This window comes from Knufia obscura, assembly GCF_036327395.1.
Source record: "Knufia obscura strain CCFEE 5817 isolate CBS 148926 chromosome Unknown scaffold_27, whole genome shotgun sequence".
In the NCBI taxonomy this organism is placed as follows: domain Eukaryota; kingdom Fungi; phylum Ascomycota; class Eurotiomycetes; order Chaetothyriales; family Trichomeriaceae; genus Knufia; species Knufia obscura.
Window position 1 is genome coordinate 41,974 of NW_027042713.1, and position 9,698 is coordinate 51,671.

Sequence of the window (9,698 nt, forward strand, 5' to 3'; positions counted from 1 at the left end):
TCGCTATCGCAAGATTTCTCGTGTCTTGCCTCTTGAACTGCCACAGATCGGCTCAGGCAGCATCATTCATCGGATACCGGATCATGACGTTAAGGTTTAAGAATCATGAAATTGCCTCTGGTTGGCATGCGGAAATTGAGCATCAGGTGCTGATCTCTACGGGGTCGAGACATCTGCAAGGCAAAGCCCAAAGCTCAAAATCGGCCAAGAGCAGTTCGTTCTTTGCTTAAGGAATCCATGCCTAGCATATGGACAAACCAGGGTAGTTCGCCTTCGGAGAGTGGCAGGGTGGATATCTTGGTTTACCGTTTGTGCAACCACCAAACCTTGCATTGCTGGAGAGCGAAGAGAGAGAGAAAGAAGAGGGCAGATATGGGAACAACCTACGAAGGATTTGTTCTGGCTGCCGTGAGAATCCTAACATCCACGTTCTCAAGCGTCGACTCTTAACCCGCTAGCGAACCCACAGGCATTCGGTAGCCCAGCTTTGCGCCATCATTTGCTCACTAGTGGCATGGACCAACGTACAAGGCGGACATCGGGAAACACCATCGCTCCTGAAGCAACAAGCAAATTCGACGCTAGTCTAAAGTCAATCGTGCGACTTTCTACATGCTTTTCCGCAACTTCCGCTCCGCTACTGGGGTACTGCGACCAGTTTAATCTGCATGCCACGAACATTTCCTCCCGGCGTCGAAGAACAAGTGCGGCTACCCCACTTGCAAACCGGCGTATAGCTCCATCCAAAAGTAGCCCCTTTCCTGTTCCTGGCGCTGTCATCTCCGCGAGCGGCGGGGTCGAGGTAACATGCAGTGGCGCGAACCTACGCCTCAGAAGATATCACTTCGTGCAGCAGCTCGGCATTCGTAGGGGGCGCATGTCGTTGTTCGCTGGATGACAAACCCGATCTCCACCGTTCATGTCCCGTCGTTTGATTAGGCGCAAACGCTCTTTCAGCCACGCGAGACAAATTCGGACTCAAAATATCCGCTACTGACCTCATCGCAAGCGCCGAACAGGTTTTACATCAGGCTAGGCATCTTCACCGAGGACTCGTCTGAGGAAGCCACCTTAACTACGAGGATGTTTATGCGTCAGTGCTCAGCACGCCAGCGAGGAGGGGTGTGCCAGACGGCAAGCCGTATTCTGCGAAGCCTAGGAGGCGGCCATCTGGGAGGACAAAGGTCTGGTCGTGTGGAGAGGTGGGCATGGTTGAAGTGCTGCGGAAAGATGCTGTTGTCCTCTGCCACGCCGGCAGTGTGGAGCGAGCAGTTGATTGGAGCCATTGCTTCATCATCTCATGCACAACTTTGGTAGATCCTAAAGCGGTATTCCTTTCGACGAGCTTGCAAAAGCTCACCCACATTTGTGGGTAGCGAGTGATGTGCGGTAACATGGTGAGGCGATGTCCGGTAGACAATTCTCAAGGACATTGGCCGGACAGCAGAGCAGGCCTAGCGTTCCTGCGCCATGCGTCCTTTCAGCATTTGTAAGGTTTATGACTAGACGTAGTATCGCTTTTTTCATAATTCGTGGCCCTCTTGGCGACGGTCACCTGATTCTTATTTCTATCGATCGTACACCCCATTTTTAGTATTATCAACGGTATCGCCTGATATAGCTGTCGAAAAGGTGTATAAGTTGTAGATCTTAGTATTGACACTGCTGTTGTATGGCTGAACGTGAGTTGCGTTCAAATCCATCTAGGAAGGTGCGTTTCGAAGACAATCCAGCGTACCAACCGCACCCCGGTAGGGCTATGCCTAGTCGACGTCGTACTCCTCCACCACCTCGTCGCTCAACGCCTGAAAAGTCGCAGGAGGAGGACAACCAAGGGGAGGAGGAGGAGGAGGAGGATGACTCTGAGTTGTTGGAAACCGAGCCACCTATCACTATAATGCTTGAGATCAAGCGTATCGTCGCCAACGTTAAAGGCCGCAATACTGGTGCTAAGACCCAAGTAATGGCTGACTGGACACAGCCAAACAATAGCATTGACTCCGTTGAACTGGTCTTAGAGTTAGGTAATATAAAACGCGATATTGAAGAGTGGTTAGTGTCTTGGTGCGGCCTTCATAAAGGTCTATACCATGCCCGCCTGAATACCATTAATATTCATGCTGAGGTAAGCTGTCGAGGTATAACCAAGGATCCGTTCATCTTTGAGATTGACTATCTTGAAGAGGCGACGTTACAGGCGGTATATGAGAAGGTCAGGGCGTTGTGGCGCGAGAAGGCGAAGGATATTCGCTGGATCATCATCGAAACTTTCCAGGCAAGGGCGAAGACACCACCACCTGCCTTAGCGTCTCAAAGTACGCCTGATTCAAGTCGTAAGCGTACGCGTAGTGAGGGTGCGACAGAGCGACAAGGCAGGTGGAAACAGGCGCAACGAGATGCAGATCGAGCGACTGGTAACCACATCGGCGATATCCACCAGGAATGGACCTGTCACAACAAACACTGCCCGAATTGGAACAAGGTGTGCTTCGTTGAGAGTGGCGATCATATCTCTCTGGATAGTAGTGACCTACAGAGATGGAGCGAGGGTATCAATGCTGGTAATGCAAGCCTAAAGAACCCTCCGGATGCTCTATTTCAGAGCCTAATGTACCGTCGCTTGAAGAAGACTCTCCACCGTCAGAAGAAGAAGGCGAAGGTCGACGACGAACTACCAAAGAACGCACCGTTTGTTATCAACTTCGGTACGTCGCCAGGCCGTATACAGGCAGAGGAGTTAAGGTCAAGCCCACCGACGCAAGAAGGGCATGATTTTGACAACGTTCAAGAATACCTTGTCTGGCTTGTTAAGCAAGGTTTAGTGTTTCCAGAACACGCAGAATTCGCTCGAGTTGGCCTACGAGATCAAGGGTTTGGCTTTAACTCGTTGCGCGAGGTATCTGACGGCGACTGGCTTGAGATGGGGGTAAAGAAGGGCGCAATGCTTGCAATTCGACGCAATCAGAAGGTTTGGCAGCAGTATCTTGTGCAGGAGAGAGTGTTTCGACGTCGACAGTCACAGCAAACCCAAGAGCCTGTAGATTTAACTGAAGATACTGGTGGTAGCGACAGCGACAATGAGGTCGATTGATTCTATATAGTAGACCAATGGTTCTACTACTCAATATTATCAGCTACCACCTCCACCACGTCGTTCAAATCTTGATAATCGACGTCAGTATCGTTATCAGCAACCTCATATCCACATCTTCTGAAAAAAGCACGCGCTTTGGACTCAAGATTAGCCTCCTGGACAGCAAGGCATAGAAACAGCCCGAACAGGTCGCGATCGACCATTTCCTTTCCGAACGACCTATACTTCTTGACCCAGGCCTTTAAGACCTGAAACGATTCTTTGATAGGACTGAAATCAGGTGAGTACGGTGGTAGAAAGTCAAGAATCACACCCTTGTCGTCGCAAAGCTGCTGAATGCCCTCAATATGGTGAATAGAAGCATTATCCATTAGCAGTACTGATCGTGGTCCAGGAAAAGGATTCATCTTCTTTAATACCTTCTGTATAAAGATAGCAAACCTCTCGCCATTAAACGAGCCTTGGTTGATGTCGAACTCGAGATAGCCGTTGATACCGATTGCAGGTAGGATCGACCAACTTCTTGATCTTCCAGGTGTTGTATTAATCATTCGATAGGCAACGCCTGTTGGCGACCAACCCCACCTGCGATCGAGGTTACGTTCGTTGACTGCGGATTCATCTAGAACTACCAACTGCGACGCCTTATACCTACAGACTCGAGCCCAATAGTTTGATCGCAAGGTATCATCTCGAGCTGGATTGAAGCGTTCGCCACGTTTATGCGAGTACTTGAGCCTCTTCATAGTGCGGTGAAGAGTTGGAACAGATAAGTCGACGTCGTATTCCTCAAGCAAGTACGTTGCGAATTCGTCAAGAGTTGGTGACTGATCGCACTGTTCAATATAGCTAACTAAAGCTTCCTCCATTGCCTTAGTCACCTTTCGCTGCCTACCCTTACTAGCAATCGCAGGCCTGTCTACAGTACCAAAGGTCTGCTTATCTCCTTCGAGCACGCTTGATTGTATTGACACTGACGCGCAGTCGCTTAGCGATCAAGTGATTGCTTGACTCAACGTCGATAAGCACCGCAATACGATCGCGCAGGTTGTCATCATAAGCCGGGCGAGGGTATGACATCTTCGACACTAAGAATCTAGTGTTATAAGCAATATTGAGCTTCAATTCGATCGGTTTAGGCAATATCAGGGTGATGGACGATGATAGCGCGTAAGAAGGCTATTTGGCTGTGGATTTACAAAAAAATTGCCGAATTTTGCCAAGAGGGCCACGAATTATGAAAAAAGCGATACTACGTCAGGCTTTGCCATTCTTACAAAATCTCCATGATTCAGCACACAATCTCACGGTGAGAGCGTGGTTCGTAATGGGAAATGGAAAGAGCGTACAATGGAACTTCATACGCTTACGAACGTGTTTCGCTGCAAGGAAGCAAATTCACCCACTCTATCGCTATGCAGGACTTGATCTCATTCGTCCACCTCCCATATCAAACCAACCGGGCACAAACACTCCATTCAGTGCTACTGCTACAACGAACTTTCTGTTCCGGTCGAGTCTTCAGCGCTACCTCCGGTCACACGATATCGTCAGCAGAAGTTGTGCCGTATGGCGTTCAGTTTGGAACTGCATGGACGCAACCCTGCCAAGCTCCTATACGTCAGACAAGAGCTCCTTGCACAGCACTTGAAGACCCCGGTCGGCATGTCATCGCAGATGCCGCGTCATTCACCGCAGCTTCAATCGCGGAAATCGCGACATCAATACAAGACATCAATATGACTATTATTGCTTTTGTTGCGGCCATCGCGGAGCTTCATAACGATTATCGGCCCTCAAGGACATCCAGGAACACCGGCAGTTCTACCACCGTATAAAGCATTCCTAGACCTCATTGTCAGTACCCTACCCCGCGCCATGACACGTTCTTCTTGCCTATGCGTCGAGTATATTCATTGCTCTACCTAATCTCTTCTTCTATCGACTTCCCGTAGTTCAGAAGCTGTAATGGCGGCTCTCCTCTCTCACCTCTCCAAAAGTTCGAAACGCGAATCATCTCCTCATCTAGCAGCCATGACCATTCAGTAGCAAAAGCCTGTGTCAGTTCCCATGCTTCAGGGCCGCAGTGTCAGTGGCAACGTAGAAAAGTGTAGGAGAAGCAAGCATACCTTGAGCACACCACGGCTGCGAGCCCCACACTGTAAACGCTCCTACGTGTATCGCATGGCACAGCTGGTTCTCCGTCTCATCGTCCATTGAGGTGAGAAGTATTTTATCTCGCAGATACTTAGGTGCAATGATGTCGAGATATGGATGATGTGGCGTCCACAATTGGAGTGGGGTAGGAGCAAGGTCATGTGGTACCACCACGGGATACGGGTTGGACATGGTCCATGGCGACAAGCAGTCGTCGTCGGCGAAATCAGAGGGGTCGAGAGCAAGCAGGGCGGCGTTCTGTACGAAAGCTCGCATAAGAGAGAATTGTGTAAGGCTAATGAAACGGTGTTCGGCAAGACCGGGCGTGGTAAAGAAGACAGCAATCTGCTGCTCCACAGTGTCGTAGCTTGCAGCAATGTGGTTTGTGTTACATGTTTTCAGTGGCCCCATCGAGGCCGGAGTTGGTGACTCTTGACGGCGATTGTTTGCATTGCTTTTGAGTTTCACTCTTTTCTCGGTTTCAGCACACTTAGTGCGCGTGACCGCATCTGTAGCTCCTTTCATTCCTATTAGGCACTCATTTGTGTCAAGGTCCCAATTTGGTCACCAAGGAGGACGTACTGCTTTTCCGCTTGGCTAGTCTGTCCTGTATCTTCTTTCTAAGAGCTCCGTCCGCTATTTTCGTCCAGTCCTCTGACCGATCCCTCTTGTACTTAAGTCTGACATCAAGATCACTCAAGCTATCGTCCAGCTTCATTGTTGCCATGCAAATGTGATGCATCATCAAATCAATATTGGTTGAGAGGAATATCCAGGTGATGGAGTAGCGATGCCTCTCAGAAACGTCAGAAATGTCAGAAATTAGCGCGAGATTTGCCAAGGCTGTGCCGGGGCCGGCACTGCGAAGGGTGGGCATTTAGTAGTGTTGTGGAACAGGTCTCTGAGCCCACCCTACCATGAAACGAACGGCTGTCTTGACTGGCCAGCGAGCTCCGAGAGATTGGGATCTTCGATTAGCCTGGTCGTCCTTTTTCGTCCGTGGAAGTGGAGTATGTGACATCGCAAAGTGGCGCAAAGTTGCTGCCTCATTTCTCTTAAACCCGTCCCTGTGCCGAAAAAGGAAATTATTGGAAGCACCTTCGGAGTCTCATTTTTTGCAATTGAACAGGCGTCCCTTAGCAAACTGCATTTAAGCTTGTATGATCGCAACCTGACAGACTGCAGATTGCCATTGCGACATTCTCTTCTCAAAAGCCACCTTTCTTGAAGCCTGCTTGCCATCGGTCTCAGAAAGACCGTCAGCATGCCTGGAGTGATACAGTTCCTGAACGGTCAATTCTCAACACCACCGACCCCCAATGTCGATCTGGCAGGCCGCACCATATTAGTGACCGGGGCAAACTCTGGCCTCGGCCTAGATGCCGCTAAACTTCTCCTGAGACTGAATTGCAGCACTATCGTCCTAGCCTGTCGAAGTATCGCGAAGGGCGAGAGAGCCAAGCAAGAGATTCTCTCTACATCCAGATTGGACAATGACAAACCCACCATCGTCGTTTTCGAGCTTGACCTCTGCTCTTTCATCAGCGTCGCCGCATTTGCAGACAGGTGTCAGAACCTGCCCCGCCTTGACGCCGCCATCTTGAACGCTGGCGTTGATCTTACTGAATTCTCCCTAACCGAAGGCTACGAAACCACCATAACCGTCAACGTCATCTCCACATTCTTCCTCGCCACACTCCTGGTACCGGTTCTTCGCTTGTCTGCACAGAAATACAAGATAACACCCCACATTGCTGTTGTCGGGTCAGCAGTGCACTTCTGGGCCGATCCGAAAGAACTCACCACTCCGCCGACTGGCGAGATTCTGTCCTCTATCTCCGATCCAGAAAAAACAAATATGAAATCCCGCTACAACCTGTCTAAACTCCCCGTGATGCTCCTCGTCCGTCATCTCTCTTCTCTACTTTCTGCATCCGCTCAAGCAGACCCGATAACCAAAAGCCTCGTGGTCATCAACAACGTAGCGCCAGGCCTCTGCGTGACGAACCTGTTTCGCGAACAAACTCGTCTCGCGGACGCGCCATTGAGAGTGGCCTTGAAAGTGATGGGTCGCTCGAGTGAAGAGGGTGCGAGGACGCTAGTGCACGGAGCCACGGCGGGACGGGAGACAGGTGGTGCCTATTTAAGTGAGTGTGTGGTGAAAAATGCGAGTGAGTTTGTGAGGAGTGAGGAGGGAGCGGTCACAGCGAACAGAATTTGGGAGGAACTCAGAAGTATCTATGAGGTTCTTAGACCGGGGTGTACGGCTGTGCTTTGATGATGGACGACGATGCGTGGTGATACTTGAGGTGACTTTATAAGGAGTTGCGAGCATTGTTAATGTTCAGAACTCAACAATAACAGCATCAATTTCCTCCCGCCTGGTCTCATTCCGCTCTCAGCCCATCCCGCTTTTATCTTACATCCCATCCCGTTTCACCGAAGGTCGAAAACCAGGGAACTGTGGTGAACATGGATAAGGCATAGTCAATTACGTTGCTGAGACGACACCATAGAGTATCAGTAGCTCGTGGACCTTCTACATTCTTAGACATATTACTTCAACCGACGGGGATCCTGATCACATTCCAGTTGTAATGCTCGGTGAACAGAAGCTTCTCTGAGATGACGAGGCCTTCCTCTGTGAAAAGCTCAGCTCTGAGACCAACTTAGATACGTAGCTGCAAGGCGTACAAGCTAGTGGCTGAACGGGTGTCCCTGAGTCGGCCACGAAAAGATGGTATAAGACCTGTATTATAGGGTTGTTAAGTGCTCGTCGTGGCGGTCTTAGTCTAGATGTATCGGAATATAGGTCACAACGGACTGTCGATTTCAAAATGTTCATTGGTCCACCCTCCGATCATAGTAATATGGTCGTCGCAATTTGTGCCGAGCGTTTATGACGATCAAGCGCCACTAAATCTCCTTTTCGAACCCCCTTCTCTCGTCTTCTTTCATCCTACTGTGCTTCATATCTAGGAATAATCTTTTGAGTATTGCAGCACGATTATGTATCAGTTTTTGCATAGTGTAGAATACAGCACAAGTTGCCAGTCAGACACCTCGCACAGTGGATCTATCGATCATGCTTCGGCCTACCCATACACGGCCGACTTCCTATGGTTCTCGTACGACGCCGGTGTCCATGCAACTTCGGGCTATGTTGAGAGTGGACTCGGTGCAAGTCTGTGAATGACCCAAGTCTATTGAAGGACAACAATGATCTGATTCTGTTTGGGTCTGTTGTACGAGATACCGACGATGCGCAATCATTCAGGTGACTATCAATACTCAACTCCTCCATATTCCCCCGCTACTGATTGACAGGGAAGGCCTGGGAATCCAAAAGCCTCGCAACGAGAAATCAAGAGAAAATCCTAGATACGCCGCGGAGGCTGACGAGAATAGACTATACCACTGCCCCTTCGTGTCTGAGGGCTGCACGCGCACGCCGTTTTGCCTAAAATGCTACTATAAGTAGGTCTTCCAATGGTTCCAAGCACGTAGGAAAACTTACTTTCGCCTAGTAAGCATCTAGAGTCTCATTTGATACCATATACCTGCTATGGGCAAGCCTTTTTTCCCAAGCATTGCTTGCTTCGACACGAACGGGAGATTCACGGAATCGCAACGTTCCTCTGTCTGTCCTGGTGCAGGCGAGCTAACCCTTGGAATGGTTTCGGACGACGTTGGAACCGAGCCAGCGTGGATTGCGGAACTCTCTACCATACCGCCTTGGCTTAAGGCGAGGCCCGAGGAAGATGAAATTCACCTCATGTCGAGAAGTCTTCGAGGAATTCAAAGATGCGATGTGGCCATATAAGACCCTTCGACCCATCTAAAAGGGTAGATACGGCTTCTCGTCCACTGATCCGAGTGACATTTCCGCATTGGATTCAAAACGGAAATTGCTATCCCTAGGGTATCGAAGACAAAGTGGTCTAGTAAGTGGGTAAAGGAAACATATCGTGCAACTTTGAGGAAACTTCAGCGACCCAACCACGGCATCGTCAGCTGATAAAGATCTAGACATGGTCTGAGATAAAGGTGGTCTCTAGCATACGAAGCATTACTCTAAGCTCTCAGCTTCAGCCATTGTCGAACCGTCTTTTCTTTCGTGCATAGAGGCTGATCTTGTTATACTGGACGACCACTGCACGACACCCCTGCCTGCCTCGGTTAGAGAAGAAGATTTCGAGACTGCGGTTGGCCAGAAGCCTCTGAGCAAAGAGTATCAACAGAGAAACCGAGCACCTCGGTCGAATGCTCCTACCCCTTCCGCAGCAGGAAGAAACCCTTCTTCTCGCTCGGTGTCCAATACGAAAGCCAACGAATCGTCACAATCTCCTCTGGGTCAACAGTCGACGCGGTCTCAGAGTACGTCAGAGATGGAATGGGCCAAGGAGATGCCACCTAATATGGCTTTGTACTTCCTTCAGCTGATACA

The 9,698-nt window shown here is 49.8% G+C and overlaps 3 protein-coding genes across 3 annotated transcripts; 2 read left to right on the top strand and 1 right to left on the bottom strand.

Moving 5' to 3' along the window:
• Positions 1-1,759: 1,759 nt before the first annotated feature.
• PMZ80_011163 (uncharacterized protein) lies at positions 1,760-3,091 on the top strand (the record flags this gene model as incomplete). Its single annotated transcript, XM_064879551.1, has 1 exon — positions 1,760-3,091. One exon carries the CDS (start codon positions 1,760-1,762, stop codon positions 3,089-3,091), a length of 1,332 nt encoding a protein of 443 aa, XP_064724688.1.
• Positions 3,092-5,015: 1,924 nt separating this feature from the next.
• On the bottom strand, positions 5,016-5,969 carry PMZ80_011164 (uncharacterized protein; the record flags this gene model as incomplete). Its single annotated transcript, XM_064879552.1, has 3 exons — positions 5,016-5,167; positions 5,224-5,778; positions 5,834-5,969. The coding sequence occupies 3 exons, from the start codon at positions 5,967-5,969 to the stop codon at positions 5,016-5,018; spliced, it is 843 nt and encodes a 280-aa protein (XP_064724689.1).
• A 546-nt stretch (positions 5,970-6,515) lies between these two features.
• PMZ80_011165 (uncharacterized protein) lies at positions 6,516-7,529 on the top strand (the record flags this gene model as incomplete). Its single annotated transcript, XM_064879553.1, has 1 exon — positions 6,516-7,529. The coding sequence occupies one exon, from the start codon at positions 6,516-6,518 to the stop codon at positions 7,527-7,529; it is 1,014 nt and encodes a 337-aa protein (XP_064724690.1).
• Positions 7,530-9,698: the final 2,169 nt, after the last annotated feature.